Below are 22,666 nucleotides of genomic sequence, written 5' to 3'. Positions count from 1 at the left end.
CCTGAGGATCTTGGCCCCGCCCACCACGTCCTCCTCACAGCATTTGATTAACAGTAACAGGAGCAGATGATTCCTGCTCCTGCCAAAGTCCCTGTGTTAAATGGAAGAAAGGGGAGAGAAGAGATGGAGCCGTGCACAGCGCTGGATCAATTGAGGACTTGGGTAAGTGTTTAGGGAGGTGTGAAAGGACAGAAAGCTGTAAAATGTCTTTTACCCTAAGGTGGTTGTAAACCTCAGACATGAATTATTAACAAAGCTCGTCCCTCTATAGTTTGTACTTGTCTCAATCCAGAGCACTAAGTCTGCTGCTTCCTTCCTCTTCTATCAGTAAAGAAAATGTATAGAAAAACATTTTGCATACCATTTAAAGCAACGGTGGGAACTCTTCAGATCCCAGGAAGAGGAGGATGTTGACTCTGTAAATGCCTTCATCCTTGCAGGTTCCTTAGTGCATTAGCCGTGCTGGCAGAAAGGCCGGAGCTGGTGGAGAGGGTGATGATCACAAGGACAATCTGCCCAGAAGGAGCCTATCAAGTTCGACTATGCAAAGATGGGACATGGATCACAGTCCTAGTGGATGACATGCTGCCCTGCGATGAAGCTGGATACCTGCTCTTCTCTCAGGTAGGTGGCAAGTTGCAGTACCAGCCTACAAACTGTTGTTCCCACTTACTCTTCTAAGGAATGCTTGGGAAGGTTTTCATTTATCCACGTCGTGCAATAGCTAGTAGTCTCATTTAGTTGGACCTGGTCTGTGATATTGAAGACATTTTGCTACTCATCCCAAGCGCCTCCCACAGTTCAGATAAGTGTTGAGAACATGATTCAGAATTTATAGCCACACAGATAACTCGGTCACTTACTTGATCCAACCACGCGGTGTCATTAAATGTGTTACGGTAGACAGAGACTATCCAAGAACATAATCGGAGATGTGAGAGATCCCATCTTGTTTTTATTCTTTAATCCAATTACCTTGGTGCCCTGTTCAGGACACAGCAGTCTTCCTACACCTTAAGGTGAGGGGACATTTTTGAGGGCATTGAGCTGCACATTTTGAATAGAGAGGACAGCTTTTTTGCAGAAAGTATGCAAAAGGCCATTCAAGTCGAGCTAGAACAACCATACCCAAACAAGGGTGGCGGACTTAAAAAAGCTTTGACTATACTTCTGTGGATCACAGGAGTGCAGTTCATTCTGCACTCCTGTGATCCTTTTTCAGCTGACAGTGGGCTGAGATGGTCCAAGCTCTGAAAACATCAAACATCTCAACCATATTGTCAGGATCCACCCAGCAGCCTATACCGATCTGCCAAGAGCCTGAGCCCATCCCCTCTCGCACAGCCTGGCGCTCCAGTGAGTGCTGGAGAAGGAGAGAGCCAAGAACTGGCAGTCACAGCTCTCTGCTCAGAGCGGAGGGGGAGACCTGAGCGATCAGCAATGTTTGATCACTCAGTTCTCAATGCAGGGGGGGGGGGGGGTCAGATGCAGCATCGGATGGATGCTGCATCCACCTAGGGGAGTATAAATGTTTTTTTTTTTTTTTTTTTTTTTTTTTGCAAAGCTTCTCTTTCAAGCTGGCCATACACTGATTGATTAAAATGTTTATCAGTGTGTGGCTATTCCCGCTCAGCCGAAGTTGAAGACTACTTTTTCTGTCAAAAGGCTATATGGGAAAATTTTTCTTGATCAGTTTGATTGAGACAGCAGCGGATACCTCTGTCAGAATATAGTGTCCTATGGGGGTAGGGATGTTTTTGTTAATGGAGGAATCTGTTGCTCTTTTCTCGGTCCAATCTGCTGGGCTTACTGTATGTGGCCAGCTTTAGATACCATCTGTCAATCATATGTGAAGGCAGGATCTGTACTCTGGAGATTTGACAGTTTACACCTTAAAGCGAGAATAAAGTCAAGGATAATCGCCTATACTCTCACAGTTCAACACCCGCGAGGTCCCTACCGGCATCTTCTCCCCAGTTTCTTCTGGATGCCGGTGTTTGGCTGTCTTGATTGGCCTGTGCCAGATGATGGCATTCCACGCACAGCTCCATGTATGTTTGGTCGAGGATTGTGAACACGCAGGTAAGTGTATTTTATTGCAGAAGATGCATTTCATATCTCTTCCGCAGTAATAAAAAAACCTGCCTGTTCACATTTTATCAGCCTTTAGTTTCGCTTTAAGTGGAACTAACTGTAACTCAGACGGTACATGCTGTAATAGACTCCATGGTTTCACTACTAACCTATATGGAATGACTGTTCATATACCTGCTGTGTGTACAGTATGTATCCCCATGGCTGCCATTGTGGCATGTACACATCAGAGATCCTATGTATACAGAACTGCATGGCCTTGGTATTTCCTCTAGTTTGAATGCAGAACGAAGTCACGCACAGTGCAGCTCACAGCTACAGTACTTCAGAAAAAAAGAGGCCTGAAGACATTTTCTATTTTAAGCTGTTCCCACATAATAGTTGCACATAAAGGAATAAAACGTCAATACCTTCAGGTATTAAATGCTATAATTAAACAGGATAGTGATAGGCGTAAAATGGTGCAGTTTAACTTTGAAGTGTATATAAACCCAATCACTAAAACCCCATATCAGCTTTTACATCTTAACTTCACGAGTATAATTATATTTACATTTGCAGCTTTCTTTAAAAAAAATACCTAGAGATCCTGCCATAAGTGGTCCATGTTTAGGCACTTCTTGGTATAAGGTGACAACAATCTGCCCTTCTTTTCCCATTTCTTTCCTGTGTTGTTCCCCTTTCACGCGCTCCTCCACTGAAGATAAAATGTGACTTTGTCAACACACTTTGCACAGGTATAGTCCTCTGTTGTCGCAATCTGGAAGCCCACCCCAAGAAATGATGAGCAGCAGTTGCCAGAATATATGTAGATATGAAGTGGCATTAAAAGGCTTCAGGAGATCAGCAGTGCTGATATAAAAATAAAGTAAAAACCATATCTTATTAACAGAAAATATGGCAATTGTCTTTGGTGCACAGTGTTTTGGTGAACTACAGTGCATTGCGAAAGTATTCGGCCCCCTTGAACTTTTCAACCTTTTGCCACATTTCAGGCTTCAAACATAAAGATCTAAAACTGTAATTTTTTGTGAAGAATCAACAACAAGTGGGACACAATCATGAAGTGGAACGAAATTTATTGGATATTTCAAACTTTTCTTAACAAATAAAAAACTAAAAAATTGGGCGTGCAAAATTATTCAGCCCCCTTAAGTTAATACTTTGTAGCGCCACCTTTTGCTGCGATTCCAGCTGTAAGTCGCTTGGGGTATGTCTCTATCAGTTTTGCACATGGAGAGACTGAAATTTTTGCCCATTCCTCCTTGCAAAACAGCTCAAGCTCAGTGAGGTTGGATGGAGAGCATTTGTGAACAGCAGTTTTCTGTTCTTTCCACAGATTCTCGATTGGATTCAGGTCTGGACTTTGACTTGGCCATTCTAACACCTGGATATGTTTATTTGTGAACCATTCCATTGTAGATTTTGCTTTATGTTTTGGATCATTGTCTTGTTGGAAGACAAATCTCCGTCCCAGTCTCAGGTCTTTTGCAGACTCCATCAGGTTTTCTTCCAGAATGGTCCTGTATTTGGCTCCATCCATCTTCCCATCAATTGTAACCATCTTCCCTGTCCCTGCTGAAGAAAAGCAGTCCCAAACCATGATGCTGCCACCACCATGTTTGACAGTGGGGATGGTGTGTTCAGGGTGATGAGCTGTGTTGCTTTTACGCCAAACATAATGTTTTGCATTGTTGCCAAAAAGTTCGATTTTGGTTTCATCTGACCAGAGCACCTTCTTCCACATGTTTGGTGTGTCTCCCAGGTGGCTTGTGGCAAACTTTAAACAACACTTTTTATGGATATCTTTAAGAAATGGCTTTCTTCTTGCCACTCTTCCATAAAAGCCAGATTTGTGCAGTATACGACTGATTGTTGTCCTATGGACAGAGTCTCCCACCTCAGCTGTAGATCTCTGCAGTTCATCCAGAGTGATCATGGGCCTCTTGGCTGCATCTCTGATCAGTCTTCTCCTTGTATGAGCTGAAAGTTTAGAGGGACGGCCAGGTCTTCGTAGATTTGCAGTGGTCTGATACTCCTTCCATTTCAATATTATCGCTTGCACAGTGCTCCTTGGGATGTTTAAAGCTTGGGAAATCTTTTTGTATCCAAATCCAGCTTTAAACTTCTCCACAACAGTATCTCGGACCTGCCAATTGTGTTTCTTGTTCTTCATGATGCTTTCTGTGCTTTAAACGGACCTCTGAGACTATCACAGTGCAGGTGCATTTATACGGAGACTTGATTACTCACAGATGGATTCTATTTATCATCATTCGTCATTTAGGTCAACATTGGATCATTCAGAGATCCTCACTGAACTTCTGGAGAGAGTTTGCTGCACTGAAAGTAAAGGGGCTGAATAATTTAATTTTGCACGCCCAATTTTTCAGTTTTTTATTTGTTAACAAAGTTTGAAATATCCAATACATTTTGTTCCACTTCATGATTGTGTCCCACTTGTTGATTCTTCACAAAAAATTACAGTTTTTATATCTTTATGTTTGAAGCCTGAAATGTGGCAAAAGATCGCAAAGTTCAAGGGGGCCGAATACTTTCGCAAGGCACTGTAAATGTTATTCGGTTAGGGTTTACATGTTCTTTAAGCATTCTGATTTTTATTTTTCATACAGGCCCAAAGGAAGCAGCTGTGGGTGGCTCTGATAGAGAAGGCCCTAGCAAAGCTCCATGGATCCTACTTTGCCCTCCAGGCTGGCAGAGCCATCGAGGGGTTGGCCACTCTTACTGGAGCTCCATGTGAAAGTCTAATGCTTCAGATTAGTTCTACTAACCCCCGAGAGGAGACCGTGGACACAGACCTCATCTGGGCCAAAATGCTAAGCTCTAAAGAAGCCGGGTAAGATGGTGCTGACAAGGGCCGACTGATGATGAGCTGCCTTTATTTTTAAAAGCCTCTATTGTTCATTTCTACTGCTTAGAATTTCTCTTTGATAACTTGAAAAGGAGACTCCTACTGGTTCCTACGGCCAAGCCTGATTTGTTCTTTCAAGCACATTCAAAACGATTTCCAAGTTTACAGTGCTGATTTCTACCTTCGTGATCATATGACTAAAACCTGAGGCTATTTGATTTTGGAAAGCTAAATATTTGAGCCTACTCTTTCCCTTTTATTTATCAATTCCAACAAGATCGTTAGGCTTTAGGATGACTAAATAACACACCAAAACACAGTTTAAGGCTGAATTCCAGGTATGGATATTTTTGCATAGTTACATTGGAGATCACCATAGTAACATGGAGTTACTGGAGATCACCATAGTAGGCACTGCTACTACAGTAATCACGACTGTCTTCCAGGTCGCATGCGAAGCAACTGCCCTTCTACTTAGTGCACACAAGGAATCGCTCACTCAGGACCTGGAAGACAGCTGTGATCACTGTAGTAGCGGTGCCTACTATCGTGATCTCCTCCAGCTTCCATGGGGATAGCACAGGTCTGGAAAATGCATACTTATTAAGCTGGACCAATGTAACTGTGCAAAAATATCCATACCTGGAATTCAGCTTTAGCAAAAAAAAAAACCTTACTCCTTAAATTATTATAAAGCGTCTCCTCTAATTGTTTCCGAGGATGCACCATCCCAGGAAATTTCATATACATATTCTGGTCTTGCAACAAGGTAGCGCCTCTTTGGCCCAAAATTGTTAGCTTCAAAGTTAGTTGGTAGCTTACTTAAACTGACTATTGCTAATTGTTTACTTTTTGCTCCCATTCTTGAGGCCTCTCGTACTGTGGATAGGTTGATACATACAGTCTGTGTAGCTACTCAATAGGCTTTCAACCCTTCAATGGAAATCCACAGAGGTGTATACCCATTAGAAATAGATTAGACTTGATTTTACTTATGGAACATATATAATCATATGCTACAACAACACTATGTCTAAATGGACACACAGAGCTGTAGCTTGGCTTGGTTGCCCCCATAGCAAGCTGCTTTCTGTAGGGGCACTCAACAGGACAGAGGGGCTACGAGCAGCAACGAGGGACCCAAGAAGAGGAGGATCCAGGCTGCTCTGTGCAAAACCAACTGCACAGAGGAGGTAAGTATAACATGTTTGTTATTTTTATTTTCTTTAAAAAAGGAGACTTTACAATCACTTTTAAAACAGGCATTATTCTGTGACAGACATCACTGTATGGGCTTAGGAATACTTCCAAAAATCCCTGTCTGTGAACACAGTTCGTCATGCCATCCAAAAATGCAAGGTAAAGCTTCTGCAAAGAAGAAGCCATGTCTGAACATGATCCAGAAACTCTGCTGTCTTCTCTGGTCCAAAGCTTATTTAACCGCTTGCCGACCGCCGCACGACTATTTACTGCGGCGGTCAGCCCCTCACAGGCAAATCGACATAGGGCTACGTCGCTAGCCTGTGAGGCTCTAGGGAGCGAGCGTGCGCGCCGCCGGAGGCGCGCTTCGGCGCGGTCACAGACCCCCCCGCGCATGTGCTCAGCGGACCCGATGTCCGCCGGGCACTCGCGATCTTCCGTTACACCGGAAGAAAGGCAGGCGGCTAATGTAAACAAAGCCGCCTGTCATTCTCCCCTGTGTAGGAATAGTGATCATACGGTTCTACTATGTAGGACCGTTGATCTCTGTTCTTACACTAGTAGCCACAGCCAATCACAGTTAGAAACACGTCCCTAGGGACACACTTAACCCCTCCCTCTCCAATAAAGTTAACTCCTTCACTGCCAGTGTCATTTTTACAGTAACAGTGCATATGTATAGCACTGATTACTGCAGTAATGTCACTGGTGACCCCAAAAGTGTCAAAAATGTCAGTCAAGGGTCCAATCTGTCTGCCGCAATGTCGCAGTCCCGCAAAAAAAATCGCAGATCGCCGCCATTACGCATTAAAAAAAAAATGACAATCTTTCCCTTTGTTAGTAAACGCAATAACTTTTGCGCAAACCAATCAAAATACGCTTTTTGCAATTTTTTTTTTTTTTTTTTTTTACCAAACATATGGTAAAAAGAAATTGGCCCAAAATGTTAAAATTTTTTTTGATTTTTACATTTTTTTGGGGGGGAATTTCATATAAAAAAATGTGAAAAATATTGTTATTTTTGTAAAATTGACGCTCTTTTTTTGTTTATAGCGCATGATTAAAAAAACACACAGGTGATCAAATACCACCAAAAGAAAGCTCTGTTTGTGGGAAAAAAAGGACGTCAAATTCGTTTAGCTACAGCATCGCACGACCGCGCAATTGTCCGTTAAAGTCACGCAGTGCCGAATCGCAAAATAGGCCCTGGTCAGGAAGGGGGTAAAATCTTCCGGGGCTTAAGTGGTTAAAATGTCTGCTGCAAAGTAGAAAACTGTTCTGTTGTCAGACTGATCTAAATTTTACATTCAGTTTGGCAACAATGGGCGCTGAATCCTCCATACTAAAGAGGAGAGGTACCTTTTGTCTTGTTAGCACTAAGTTCAAAAGCCTGCATCTCTGATGGTATGGGGGTGTATTGGTGTGTATGGAATTGGCAGCTTGTATATCAGGAAAGGCATCGTCAATTCAGAAAGCTATATCCAGGTTAAAGCAGCATATGCTCCCATTCGGACAAAGTCTTTTTTCAGGGAAGAACTTGCATATTTCAGCATCTATGACAACAGCATGGTTTCATAGCAGTAGAGTAAAGATGCTTAACTGGAAAGAAAATGAGTAGCAGGGTGCTGAGGTCAATATCAAATAAAAACACTTTATTAAAATAAGCAGCACACTTACATAGAAGTTAGCATGAAACAGCATGGATAGGGAACACCTGGGAACAAGCAACTGTAATCAGTGTGAGGCTGTAGACATCACTGAGAAAAACGGAGACTGAGGATGACAGGGAGTCAGCCAGCTCCAAGTATGGGTATTGGTAGTGGCGTTCTAGGCTGCACACGAGGATAACAGCTGTCAAAATGCCAAAATCAGCCTCACACTGATTACAGCTGCTTGGTCCCAGGTGTTCCCTATCCATGCTGTTTCATGCTAACTTCTGTGTAAGTGTGCTGCTTATTTTAATAAAATGTGTTTAATTTGATACTGACCTCAGTGCCCTGCAATTAGTTTTCTTCCACATTGAGGTGATCCTACCCAGATCTTCTGCAGGAGCTGCAGAGGTTCCAGTCTCGGTCCCTTCTCCTGTTCATCCATCCATCCAGTTACCTCATCCATACCTCTACCCCATTGATGGTCTACAGATACAGATGAAAGTTCCAAGGAACTATGCACTTCTCCTATGAGCACTGTATGTACTGTGTACTTGTACACTCTTTGGATTTGCTATACAGATGCCTAACTGGCCTGCCTGCAGTCCAGACCTTTCACCAATTGAAAATATTTGGTGCATCTTAAAATAAAAAATATGATGAAGATCTAGGACTGTTGAGCAGTTAGAATCCTGTATCAGGCAAGAATAAGACAATATTCCTCTCACAAAACCCCATCAACTGGTCTCCTCAGTTCCCAGACATTTACAGAGTGGTGTTGAATAAATGGGGATGCTACACAGTGGTAAACATTTTATCAGTTTAAAACATTTGATAGGTTTTCTATTGTGAATAGGTTTTCTATTGTGAATAAAATATGGGTTTATGAGATTTGCAAATCATTGCATTTTGTTTTTCTGTAGATTTTACACAGCGTCCCAACATTTTTTGGGGAATTAGGGTTGTTAAGAAAAATAAATTACTTAATTTATGCTGGTCTGCTTTAAGTGTTTTGACAGTTGGTTTTAGTGGCCATTTGGGTTTAAAATCTGTACCTAATTCATTGTGCTTTTTTCTGTCTCATAACTCTAGCTTTCTAATGGGAGCATCTTGTGGAGGAGGCAACATGAAGGTGGATGATGTGGCCTATGAGACTGTGGGCCTGAGACCAAGGCATGCCTATTCTATACTTGACCTCCGAGACGTCCAAAGCACCCGGTGAGTACAGTACAGAGGAGTTACAACAGCTACACAACCTTGTCTGTTTCAAAGAAAACGGCCTTTGAATTTCTGATTTCTTGCTATGTAGACTCCTCCGCCTGCGAAACCCTTGGGGACGCTTCTCTTGGAATGGCAGCTGGTCAGATGATTGGCCCTTGTGGCCGGCGGCCCTGAAGCAGGACCTGATGCCACATGGTAGTAGCGAAGGTGTTTTCTGGATGGAATATAATGATTTTATAAGGTGAGTCACCTTCAATCATTTTTAGATCAATTTCCTTGTAGACCTCTGGATTGTTTTTATGTGCTAAGGTTGTAAGAAGGAAATGTAAAAGGTGCCAAATTCCTGCAAAGTTCATGCATTCACATTTTCATTCCCCAATAAAACTAAGACTATGGTCAAAATACAAAAGTGACATATACGCTGCTCTCAGCAGTTTTTGTTTTTTTCGGATTCCCCTCTGACAGCAGGTTTATTTATTTTTTCTTCTCTTCCTGTAACAGGGTGGGAACGCTGTTCTTTCTGCGGTGAAAATCATACAGCAGCGTTGCCACCCTCTGGAGTAATCTTAATTGATGTACCTTGCGGGGTAAAAAAATGGGTTGTCTGGGATCACTGTTGTACTTTATAAATAATTCCATGGTGTCAGCTGTCATGTTTTTACCTTGTCCAGGCTTTTTGAAAGTAGGTTGGTCCCACCAGCAGGTACCAATTACAGCTATTCAGGGCTCACCCCTACAGCATTGCACACCTGCCAGCAGTGGAGCTAGCCCTTCTTCTAGGAGTCCTACAATAGTGGCCCTACAATAGTGGCCCATAGATTTGGTTGGGATGGCTAAGCTGTACATTGTAATGCAGTTTCCCTTTAAAGTGGTAGTAAATCCTCTGCTTTTATTTTTACCTACAGGTAAGTTTATAATAAAGCTTACCTGTAGGTAAAATGACTATCTTCTATAATGTGCATCATTCAGGAGATATTCTACCCAGCAGCAGCTGGTGACGGCACCCGTGCTTGCGCTCTGAAGGAACGGCATACCCGTGCCATTCCTTCAGAGCTGTGTGCCTCTGCAGCTGTGACAGTGCGCTGCTGGAGGGCTTTGTTTTATGGGAAGTCTCTCATAATGTGCTAGTATGCAGTGCACTGCTGGAGGGCTTTGTTTTATGGTAAGTCTTTCATAATGTGCTAGTATGCAGTGCACTGCTGGAGGGCTTTGTTTTATGCATAGTAAGGTGCATAGTAGCACATTATGATATTGCCTTCCAGGGGGAATTTTTTTTTTTTTTTTTTTAAGGGGAAAATTGATGAATTACAAATGTTGCACTAATTCTGGTAAGTGTATAAGAATAGCAAAAACGGCAGATATACAGATAAAGTCGGCCATAAACTGAGTTATTTTCTTTCCTGCAAACACGGGTTGCAGGAAATAAAATTACTAGATTCCCCCATCAACATAGTCCCACTGTGAGAACACAGTGATTACCACTAGTGGCTTTAATCGCATGTAAAATTTGACAAGCTGGTTGATCGATCAACTTGGGTACATTCAGCCTGCCCATACATGGTTCGAATCGTGAACACTCCCTGCTGAACCAGTTGAGATTCGAACCGTCTATGGCTGGCTTAAGAGTTTTCTATTGTTTTTTCTCATCTCCTAAAACTAATAAAAGAAGGGGAAAAAAAAAGAAAAACCTCCTGAAACTTGGTTGGTCATTCTTGATAAGGCACACACTCTTTTATCTGCCCCCTTTTTCCTGACCTTTGTCTTGTATTATGTATGCTATCTGGCTCTTTATTCTGTTTTTGCTGCATCTGTGTCGTGTTTGGGCTTTGTTGAGTCTCACATTTGTTCACTTTGGCTGTTGCAGGTATTTTGACTCCGTTGACATCTGCAAAATCCACACAGACTGGCATGAAGTCAGAGTCCAGGGCACGTTTCCCAACAAGGCCTCCGTTCCAGTGACAGTCACCTCTCTGACAGTGGTGGAACGCACAGCCCTGGAGTTTTCGTTGTTCCAGGAAGGCAGCAGGTGGGGAGAATTAGACTATATAAAAAGCTGTATGATAAAGAGGTCCTGCCCTCAGACCTTTAATGTCAACAATCTTTCTATAGGGATGTATGTGCATTTAACATTTTTAACATGTTATTTACCTAAAAAAGCCTCCCTTGTATAGACATCCAAAAGCTCTGAGACTGCTGCTGGCCATAGCCATCTTGGCAGTGACATAAACAGGAGGAGGCTGTGCTAGAGATTTGACATTTCTGATGCAGTCAAATTTGCTATCAAGTTTAGAAAAACATTACAGGTCATTTATAGAATGGAAGAAGGCTGCAAGTATTTAAAGGCCAAGTTCACCTTTAATAAAAAATAACTGTTTCTCTTTTGTTCATTGACTGACACAGCTCCTGATCTTCTTGACCATTGGCTTATACTGCCCCCTACAGGAGTAGGACACTAGGCAGCAAAATAACTTATTTTTTTTGTTTTTCTCCTGTTTTTTTCCTGTGAGATCTACAATCATCTGCCGGACTGGGTGACGGGCTGGATAATCTAGATTCAGTAGTCACCGACTCTGGACTTGCTCTAGCCAAAGTGTTTCTTTCTCTGGACAAACTCAAGAAATTGCATGCTGCAATTCATCTCCTGCTGTCCAGCAGGGGGTTTTCCCTCCAGGCTTGCATGCAGGTGCTGGGCCTGATAGTTTCCACCTTTTTGAGGCGGTTCCGTTTGCACAGTTCTATACGCGGCCCCTGCAAAGGGTGATCTTGGCCAAATAGGACAAATGTCCGAAGTCTCTGGACAATTCAGTCCGGCTGAGCCGGAAACAAAAGGGTCTCTGATCTGTTGGCCTCGCTCCCTGGCTCTTCGACAGGGCAAATTGTTTCTCCCCTTGGGTTGGACAGTGGTCAACACGGATGCCAATCTGTCCAGCTGGGGAGGTGTCCTAGGCAAGAGCTCCACTCAGGGGGTCTGGACACTGGAAGAGTCCAGACTACCGATAAATGTCCTGAAACTCCGAGTGATCAGGATGTGTCTGGATTAATGGACTGATCATCTTCAGGGGTGTCCAGTGTGAATTCAATCAGACATTGCCAAGGCCGAGGCCTTTTGTCAACCATCAGGGGGGCACAAGGAGTGTCTTGGTAGCTCTGGAAGTAGCCGGCATTCTACAGTGGGAAGAATGCTTCGTTCCAGCCCTCTCCGCCGTACACATTCCAGGAGTGGAAAACTGGCAGGCGGATTATCCCAGTCGGCAGGCGGACTATGGGGAGAGTGGTCCCTTTTATCCAAAAGTGTTTAATCAGCTGTGTCTCTGGTGGGGCACACCTGAGGTGGATCTGTTGGCGTCTCAACAGAAAGGTGCAGAGGTTTGTGGCATGGCCACGGGGTCCTCTGGCAGGCGCCTCAGATGCGCTGGTGGCCCCATGGGGCCAGTATCATCTAATTTACCCCTTCCCAAGCTTCTGCTGAGACTCTAGCGCAGGATCAAGACAGAAGGAATTCCGATCATTCTAGTGACTCTGGATTGGCCTCGGCGGCCTTGGTACGCCGATCTGGTGCTGCTGGTCATCAACGCCCCTTGGAGACTACCTCTCAGGGAGGATTTGCTGCCCCAAGGGCCAATCTTTCATCCTGCTTTACAGTCGCTGGCTTTGATGGCTTGGCTGTTGAAAGCAAGGTGCTGAAGGATAGAGGTTTGCCTGGGTCGGTGATTCCAACACCATTGAAAGCTAGGAAGTTTACCTCTAGGAAGACTTATAACCTAACCATGCTTTAAACTTCTCCACAACTTTATCCCTGACCTGTCTGGTGTGTTCTTTGGCCTTCATGATGCTTTTTGTTCACTAAGGTTCTCTAACAAACCTCTGAGGGCTTCACAGAGCAGCTGTGTTTATACAGAGATTAAATTACACACAGGTGGTCTCTATTTACTAATTAGGTGACTTCTGAAGGCTTTTGGTTCGGCTAGATTTTACTTGGGGTATCAGAGTTAAGGGGGCTGAATACAAATGCTCGCCACGCTTTTCAAATATTTATTTTTAAAATATTTTGAAAACCTTTTATCATTTTCCTTTGACTTCAAAATGATGCGCCACTTTGTGTTGGTCTATCACATAATATCCCAATAAAATACATTTACATTTTTGGTTGTAACATGAAAAAATGTAGAAAATTTCAAGGGGTAAAATACTTTTTCAAGGCACTGTATATGCATTGCGGAGAAATGTTTCTTCAATATTCACAGCAGAGGCACAAAAATCAAACCATCTCCCCTTGTTGTATAATCACCTTTAGATCTACTTGTCAACTTTGTAGAATAAGGACCTGCCTGATTGGGAGCAAAATTAAAAGAATTGTTTCGGTAGGCCTTCACGGTATCCCATGATGTTGCTCCCCGACCCTATGCCTCCCGCCATGCTTGACCCTTTTACCTTCTCTCTTCCCTCCCCCTAACCCTCTGGCTATACATATTGCAAAATATATAGCCAGAAAACTGCTGGAAACTGACTAAAACTCTACCTCGGAGTCTGTTATGTTTGAGAATGAATTGCTTCACAGTAACTACAGCTACAGAAGTCAGTGCTGGCTTGTATTAAAGCTTTTTTTATTTTTTATTGCTTGTTAAAATTTGAAAACCGTTTTCTTGTCAGTAGTCTCAGTACAGATGCCCTTTAAATTCAAGGATTAATCTGTATATCCTATCCCTTTTTCAGACGGTCAGACACAGTGGACAGTCACCTCCTTGACCTCTGCATCATGGTTTTTCGAGCTTCCCACGGTGGAGCTGGGAAGGTCATGTTGGGCCGCCTCATGGCACACAGCAAAAGAGCAGTGAAAAAGTTTGTGGGGTGTGACGTCATGCTGGAACCCGGGGAGTATGCTGTTGTGTGCTGCGCGTTTAACCACTGGAATACCTTAAACCTGACTGGCTCATCCGCTGTTCAAGGTAAGTGTAGTTCTGCTCCAGTTCTGAAGGAGCTTGTAATTGCAAGGTGCCATGTGGGATTCAACCAATAATTGTGCCGTATTTTCAGCTTCCAGTCCCACAGGCAGCAGTAATAATCGCCGCTCGGTTGCAGACCCCATGGGGTACGTCTTGGCCATTTATAGTTCTCGGCTCGTCATGGTTGAACAGGTCGAAGCACAGCCAACAACGCTTGCAGATGCCATCATCCTGCTCACTGAGGATAAGGGGGAGCGGCACGAGGTAAAGGCACACTGGGATAATTTACTGGCTCTCTGCAGAGATCAATACTTCATTATTCCTCACACTTCACTTCTCTTACTGCTTTTTATTTGGCTTCTGTCTAGCGGCATTTCCCGTCTGTATAGTCTCCTGTGAGAGCACATTCTAGTTCCTGCATGTTGATAAGGTTTAGGAACCAATGGCCTTCACCTCCTTCTGCTTCTTCCACAGGGTCGTGAGGGGATGACCTGTTATTATCTAACGCATGGATGGGCGGGACTCATTGTGGTTGTAGAAAACCGCCACCCCAAGTCCTACTTGCACATTCAGTGTGACTGCACAGACAGCTTCAATGTAGTGTCCACCCGCGGCAGCTTAAAAACCAGCGACAGCGTCCCACCTCTTCACAGGTGAGTAGGCCAGGCCTTGGATCATGACACGTTAGCAATCCTGTTGCTGGAAATCACCAGATATATAATTGCTAAGGGAGCAGAGAGAACACTCCACTACTTCTGCGGCATTGCTCCTTCACTATTTGTTTCCCTTTTTGCTGAGGAGCAAGATTCTGCATTGTTTTGTCCAGCAGGGAAGTAATGTTGAAAGATGGAGTGAGCAATCTCTTTCGCTATCCTGTCTACTGTGATTTGCCATGAGCAACGGGATCAATAATGTGACATGGCTCCTATATTCTATATTTTGATAACTTTTTGATTGTACATACTTGTAAGCAGTGCTGTATTTTGGCCTAGGGCAACAAGGCCCAGGCCTAGGGTGGCATTTTGCAGGGGGGCAGCAAAAAAGCAGCCCCCCCCCTCCACCTGAGACCCTTTTGACCACTGGTTGCTAGAGCCACCTCTCCCACCTCTCTCTCATCTCACCCCCTCTCTCTTTCACTCACCTCCCTCTCTCTCTCTCTCTCTCTCCCCCCTCTCTTAACCCTCCTCTCTCATCCCCCTCTCCTTTTCTCTCTCTCTCTCATCCCCCCTCTCTCTCATCCCCCCTCTCTCTCATCCCCCCTCTCACTCTCACCCCCTCTCTCTCACTCACTCACCCACCCCTCTCTTTCTCTCTCACCCCCTCTCTCTTAACCCTCCTCTCTCACCCCCTCTCTTTTCCCCCCTCTTTCTCATCCCCCCTCTCTCTTACCCCCCTCTCTTTCTTTCTCTCTCACCCCCCCTTTCTCTCTCTCTCATCATCTCTCTCCCTTTCACCCCTCTCTCTCTCTCTCTCTCTCTCTCATCCCCCGTCTCTCTCATCCCCCCTCTCTCTCTCCCCCCTCTCTCATCTCCCCTCTCTCTCTCCCTCACCCACCCCCTCTCTCTCTTCCACCCCCCTCACCCCCCCCCCTCTCATGAGATCTCAGGGGTTCATGCTGGGACTTGGAGTCCTCCAATTTTGGAGGGAGTCACATCCGTTAAAAAGGAAGGAGTGGGGCAAATTTACATAGGAGGGGAAGGGGGGCGCCCAATTTTAGTCTTGCCTGGGGCAGACCAAAACCATAATACACCACTGCTTGTAAGTATTGAGTCAAGCTGAACTACAAATAAAACTAAGCAAGTGGTCAAAGCTTCAGCTCCATTCAGTGTTGTTAAATTTGGACTTTGAATGAAAAAAATTGTATTTTTACAGCATAATCTGGATTGCACATTTATTTCAGCTAACTGATCTCTACCAAACTGATAAGACAACCCACATCCAGCAGAAACCCTGGTCTGCTGTTCAGGGGACTTTCAATCCCGGTGTTCTATCAGAATGCCACTACCCATCAGATTGTCCAACGGAAGTAACGTTCTGATTAAAAAACACTTACTGCGCATGCGCGATGCCTTCCACAGCCCTATGCGTTCCAAACACTTCATGATCTGACGGGTAGCAGTAATGTGATAGAACACCCATGTGGACATCATACTATATCCAGCTACGTCTTGATTTTCAGCAATAAAGTGAGCGTATATAAATAAATATAGTATATTGACATCTATGATGCTGTTTTCATGTTACATTTTTAAAGAAGCTGGACACTAGCAGTAGGAAGGTGGCGGAGGCTATCTTGGTACACCCTGCACTGCCCATTGCTAACACTTTATGCTTTCAAAATGAAACGTCCAAACAGCATCACCGATATCAATATACTAAATTTATTTTAATACGCTCACTTTATTGCTTAAATTACTCTGAAATTAAAGATTTGCTGGGTGTAGTAAGATGTCCGCATGGGTGTTCTATCAGATTAACGCTGCCCGTCATCGCGCATGCGCAGTGTTTTTTGGTCCGAATGTCACTTCCGTTGCACAATCTGATGGGTAGCGGCATTCTGATAGAACACCGGCAATCGCTTTTCTCTCAAGTCAGTGGAAACAAATACAGCACAAGGGGAAATTTCTACTTTATACTTGACCTCCGGAAGATTTACCCCCCTTCATGACCAGGCCATTTTTTGCGATACGGCACTGTTTTACTTTAACTGACAATTGCGTGGTCATGCAATGCTGTACCCAAATAAAATGTATGTCTTTTTTTCCCCACAAACAGAGATTTCCTTTGGGGTATTTGATCACCTCTGCATTTTTTTTTTTTGCACTATAAACAAAAAAATATTGACAATTTTAAAAAAACAATCTTTCTTACTTTCTGCTATAAAACATATCGAATATAAAAATGTACGGTAATTTCTTCAAAAATTTAGGCTAATATGTATTCTGTTTCATAATTTTGGTAAAAAAAAATTTCAATAAGCGTATATTGATTGGTTTGCGCAAAATTATTGTGGCTACAAACTATAGAAGTAACGGCAGCGATCAGCAACTTATAGCGGGACTGTGATATTGCAGCAGACATTCTCACACTTTTGACACTTTGTGGGAACCAGTGACACTAACTAATACAGTGATCAGTGCAAATAATATTCACTGTCACTACTAATGACACTGGCTGGGAAGGGGTTAAACAAGGTGATCAAAGAGTTAAATGTGTGCCTAACTAGTGTTTGTGTGTACTGTGTTTGGTGCTTTTACTTAAGGGAAGTGATGGATTATAACTTATGCTTTGTGGACTGTGCTCAGACTGCTACCTATCTTGACCTCTCCGCAAGGAACATTTAGCAGAAGATAAACTCAGGCGTAGATATTAAGGTGTGCCGATTGCAAAAGCACATATCACTTAAAAGTCTTTTTTGAAACATTTATTAGTTAAGAGCAACAAATACAGCAAAAACATTTTGTGGCAAGGCCTCCCCCCCCCCCTTTTTTTTTTTAGGGTTTAAGCTGTGGATGATAAAGACAATTCACAGGGTGGGTATGAGATGACAACCTTTATCAAGCACCAACACAGATCTTCTATTACATCTCATCATGATTCTTACATCCTCTGCTCAAGCCCTGAAGAAGGGGGGAGACCTTTCCCCTAAAATGTATTGCTGGTGTCTGTTGCTCTTCATCAATAAAAGCTTAAAAATGTGATATGAGGTTTTGTTATAGGCGCCCCTCAATACCTACTCCTGTGTTTAGCAAACATCCAGTATTTAAAGGTTATATCCACTTTAGTCATGTTCTGAAGCTGCAAGTGTATTGTACATTGTTGGCTACAAACAAATACATTAAAGAGGAGCTCCAGGCGCCCCCCAAAAAATGAAATACTGTAGCTGCTGACCTTTAATATGAGGACACTTGGATCCAGCAGTGTCCTCACCGGAGCCATTTCTTCATCTGCTGCATGGGCAGGCGTAGGCATCTTGACTAAGGGAAACTGGCAGTGAAGCCTTCCAACTGCGAAAGCCGCGCTGTGTTTTGTGAATGATCCCGCAGTCTTCTGGGATCTGTGACGTGTCCCAGAAGACTGCAGAGGAGGAGGGAGGGGGGAGGACAAACTTCATCACAGCAATCTGAGCTGGAAGTGGGAGTCAAAACCAGTTCCCAACACCCCCCCTTCCAAAAAAACAAGGGGGGGGGGTGCAAAAAAGCTCTACATCCCCTTTTTGGGTGGAGCTCCTCCTTTAAGTTAATATTTTTAGCTAGTGGCCAACTAAAACAATTTGTCCATAATATAAGAGCTTACATAGAGCAGAGACCCCTGTATTTAGGATGTTCTGAATTATATACTGTATTGTAGAGTAAGTGCCAGATTGTATTGCTGTATGGAAAATTTGATCCTAGAAGTTGTATGGCTTGTGATGGTTGTGCTGATACTGCTGCTTGTTCCTTAGGCAGGTGCTGGTCATCTTATCGCAACTGGAGGGCAACGCTGGCTTCTCGATCACCCATCGACTGGCACATCGGAAAGCTAACCAGGCTTCCCTAAACGACTGGATGTCCAGCAAAGGCACGCACAGCCCCCCTCTGTCCCCAGAGGTGTCAGGCCTACATGGACCCCGACCACTATGACACATGTCCACCAAATCACATCCCATCACGGCTGGACTGCCCAGGTTCAATGGGAGCACTTTAGGGACTGACTGACTCCTGGGAAAAGAGAACTACACTTGAAATCTACTCAGGACTTATATCCTGTGTATACAGGGACCCTTCCCCAGTCCTGTCCCTTTTTTTTTTTTTTTACTTTTTTTTTTTTTTTCGCTTCAAGGGCCACATGAGGTGAAAGCTTTATGGATCGATCCTGCTTTCTCTTACTACATTTAGGCAAAGCAGCTTATTAATTGTATTTTTTTTTTTTTTTTACAATATGTCATTTACCGGCACATACAGTCTTATTATATAAGGCAGTTCAGAGAGCAGTGGTAGTGTGTAAAATGCAGCAACCCATAGCAGAATGTTCCTTTCAGCATTTAGGAGCAGTCAGAGCAATGAAAATTGATTGCTGTGAGTTGCTGCACTTGCTGTTGAGGAGGTCATACTTTGAGAAGGAACTGGAAGCTGATGACATCACTAGATCATCCCTGTAATTGTTTACAACACATTCGCCTCTGCTGTTGTATGTAAGAGATGCGCATATGCAGAAGTGCGAAGTTTGGTTCAATTTTAGCTACGCGTCATTGCCTGCAGGTTGCCTGGAGAACTTGTTACTTTCTAAGTAGCATTTAATAAGCTGATCAAGGAGAGCATGCTCTGATTGGACATTGGTGGAATTTCCAATGATGATCTCTTCAGGCCGAAACTATATCTGAAGCCAAAACTTCCCGTTTGCGATACTGTGAGAAATGGATAAAACCGTTTGTGGTTTTTTTTGCCACCTTTGTCTTGTTGAGCGTATTTCTTTCACTTCCTGTCCTGTAGACACAACAGGAAGTAAGAGCAATTCTCTGTAAAGTGAAATGCATTCTCTCTTAGAGTTAAGTGGGGTACACACTAGTAGAAAATCTGCCGAAAATTCCGTCCGAGGTAAAATCGTACGATTTTCGGCTAGTGTGTACACAACTTTCAGCAGCCGATGCCGACATTTTCAACGAAAAAAAAACGGAGAGACAAACAACAAAATTTTTATCATCTGTCCCCAGCACGACAAATTTTCGTTTAATGTCTATGCAGTACGTCTGCGAAAAATCGGATATGAAAGACCGCGCATGATCTGAAGTTGCTGATTCCCAAATCCTATACAAGGTCAGTTGAGTCCTGTGTTGTCTGAGCTCTGTTCAGCCGGTGATGTATGGAGCTTAACTGAAAGCAGACACCTTCAGGAACACTATAGAAGCTGTACGGCCACAGTAGCAGTCTCTGCTTGTACGGGGCCTACACAGTCCAAGCTGCATGGCAGTGGATCTGAAAGGTAGTTCGTGTTGTGCAAAATCCTTGAAGTATGCTAACACAGCAGCAATAACACTATGCAGCATTGCACCACATGCACTAGTAAGTAGGTTGCTGGACTTGCTGATGTGGGGCTTTATCAATTAAAAAATCCGGAAGATGATCTGTCAGTAGGACTATGTAGCTTCCGAATAGATTTAAAGAAGGAATTACCTTACTATTTAGGATGTGCTGGTTTACAATGTGTTAGGTCCAAGGAGGTGTATGCATTCTTTCTTTTATTTACAACATGCAGTGTAAGTGAGCACCAGGAGTACAGCTAGTGCTACACTCCCCGAGCTATGACAGGAGACATGCAGGTGCTCTGTGCCTGCCCACCGCTCCCCTCCGCTCTCCATTCACATGAGGCTTTGTATTTTGTAAATGGGTTCTCATATTACAAAGCATTCTGTGATTGGGTAAGAGGAGAGAAGGGTTGGGCAGAGCGGCTGCAAATGACTCTGCAGCTGCAGACCTGAAGGTTCCCAGTAGAGATGTGCCCAAACATTTCAGCAGAAAATGGTGTTATCGGCAAAATGCCGATAGTGGCAATGAAAATGCACATGATTTTGCCGCGATTTTTGCAATTTTACTGTGCTTATGGTGTGTTTTTCATAGATCATGTGACTCAAAAACCGCATCAAGAACGTAACACGGGTGCATTTATTGACACGTTCTTGCTGCGCTTTCAATGCATTTCAATGGGGAGGTGCGTTTTTGGTGCAGTTTTTTTTAACTAACCAAAAATGCAGCAAGCAGGATTTTTAACACCACAACAGAAGCGAAACGGACCAGTGTTAGGACATACATAGAATTTAAAGGGATAATTTTTTCGTGAGCTTTTCTTGCACTAAAGGTGCCAATATTGGCTGATGATAAATTCATATTCATTTAAATTTATGATATTAATTTAAAAAAAAGTCGACTATAATGCAATTATATATAAAAATATATATGCATTTTAAAAACTGTCATTTTTGGTTTTTGGCCAGGTGCATCCTGCATTTTTGGTTTTGGCAACAAAATTTCCATTCGGTGCACCTCTAGTTCCCAGAACTCATTAAAACTCTCTATTATAAATAAAAGAGATAAGCCCAAGAGGTGACATACACTTTGTTAGACTTAACCCATTGTAAACCAGCATATTTTTAATTGTAAGGTTATTTCTGGAGTCCTTTCTTATTCATTTTAAATCTGGTTCCCAGCAGGACCTACATTTGTTTTGACAGTTTTGAATAAATCAAACCATTTGGAGCTAATTTCTGCTGAACAATAGGAAATAGCTGGAAATATAACAGTCCATACAGGCAAAAAATGAAGTTATCCCCTAAACAAGTAGGTGTGCACTCCAATGCCCTGCAGAGTCATCACCTCTGGAAACACAAACAATGCTAAAGGGCGCCAACTAAGGCTCCATGTACACGGGACGCTGGAAATGGTCGTTTAGGAGCAGTTGGGCGTTTTTTTCAGAAGCCCCTGAACCCATCTACATTTTATCTTATCTGTTCATGTACACCAGGTCGTTTACAGTCATTTGCAGGCAGTTGCGTTCAGGGACTGTTTTTAGAACGCAATTATTTGCGTTCGAACGTGTGTTTCCCGGCGTTTCAAATGCACAAACGCGTCCGAACGCATCTGAACGCGTCCGAACGCGTCTGAACGCGATGACCCGCGTTTAGCGTTCGCGTTTTTTCATTTTAAAGGGGAATAATTTTTTATGACCTCTAGGAACGCTTCTAAACGCAAACGCCCGCAAACGCTGCTAAACGCCCGCTAAACGCGGGTACAAACGTGACTGAACGGACGTTTCAAACGTCCTAAAAATTCCAGCATTCAAAGGGACTTTTAACAACGTCCCGTGTACATGGAGCCTAAGAGTCAGCACCTCTTTCTGCCTCTCCAAGTCTTAGACTTAGGGCAGGGTCCAATGAGAGCGCCTCCTAATGCCAGCAACTGGTGATGTACTAATCCGGATAAATGCTTTTGCAGAGATGCGTGCAATTCAAAAATCCATCTGTGATTCAAGAGTTGTATGATTCTCAACAAATTGAACAAATATGCAAAGAAATAAAAAAAAAAAAAAGGATCACAATTACCCTGGTTTGCCCATCCCTTTCATCGGTATTTTGTAATTGGAGATCACTGCATGCCAAACCGGTGTTTCCTGCATTATCTCTAAATGGAGAGCTATTGGAAACACTGGCATCTTGTAAGGCATTAAAAGCTTCGAGGGAAACATCCCGATCCCACACCATGCAGTACTTGGACCTTGTAGCTTTGGGTGATTGGTCAACCATTTGGAGAGTGCCGTCTGCGCACATAAGAGAAGAACGTATGTTGTCAGTGCAGCTTCATATGTCGGCAAGTTATTTTTATTGATCACAGAGAAGTTGACATAAGGATTCATCGTTTTGTTGACCAGACAAGTCAAGGTCATGGCATGTGTCATATACCTGCTCACATACACCTTGCAGCATTGCACCACATTGGTAACTGCTCTTCGCTTGGTGAAGAATAAAGGTATGCTAGCAGCATATGTTCTGTTATGCACAAAAAAAAAGCTTTCATGTGACCCCAGCCTTACCAGCAATGTTATTATCATCATGCAATAATTAATATTATTATTATTTTTTTTTTTTTAACTGTCATATGAGGAAGATGCAGCCATTTTAGTAGCTACAGGGTAAGAATGAAAGTGAAAGCTATAAC

At 43.3% G+C, this 22,666-nt stretch overlaps 1 protein-coding gene across 1 annotated transcript in view; it reads left to right on the top strand.

Moving 5' to 3' along the window:
- CAPN15 (calpain 15) overlaps positions 1–19,272 on the top strand; it is an 80,631-nt gene extending 61,359 nt beyond the window's left edge. Inside the window, exons 4-12 of the mRNA XM_082261075.1 lie at positions 441–624; positions 4,728–4,951; positions 8,908–9,033; positions 9,125–9,277; positions 10,901–11,062; positions 13,750–13,982; positions 14,071–14,243; positions 14,454–14,632; positions 18,424–19,272. Coding sequence (XP_082117201.1) covers positions 441–624; positions 4,728–4,951; positions 8,908–9,033; positions 9,125–9,277; positions 10,901–11,062; positions 13,750–13,982; positions 14,071–14,243; positions 14,454–14,632; positions 18,424–18,601 — 1,612 coding nt within the window. The 3' untranslated portion in view covers positions 18,602–19,272. The remainder of the gene's footprint in view (positions 1–440; positions 625–4,727; positions 4,952–8,907; positions 9,034–9,124; positions 9,278–10,900; positions 11,063–13,749; positions 13,983–14,070; positions 14,244–14,453; positions 14,633–18,423) is intronic.
- Positions 19,273–22,666: the final 3,394 nt, after the last annotated feature.

The sequence above is a fragment of the Pelophylax lessonae genome (assembly GCF_965119305.1).
Source record: "Pelophylax lessonae genome assembly, chromosome: 6".
NCBI lineage: Eukaryota > Metazoa > Chordata > Amphibia > Anura > Ranidae > Pelophylax > Pelophylax lessonae.
Note: the sequence above shows the minus strand (reverse complement) of the source record. Positions and strands in the feature narration are given on the sequence as shown.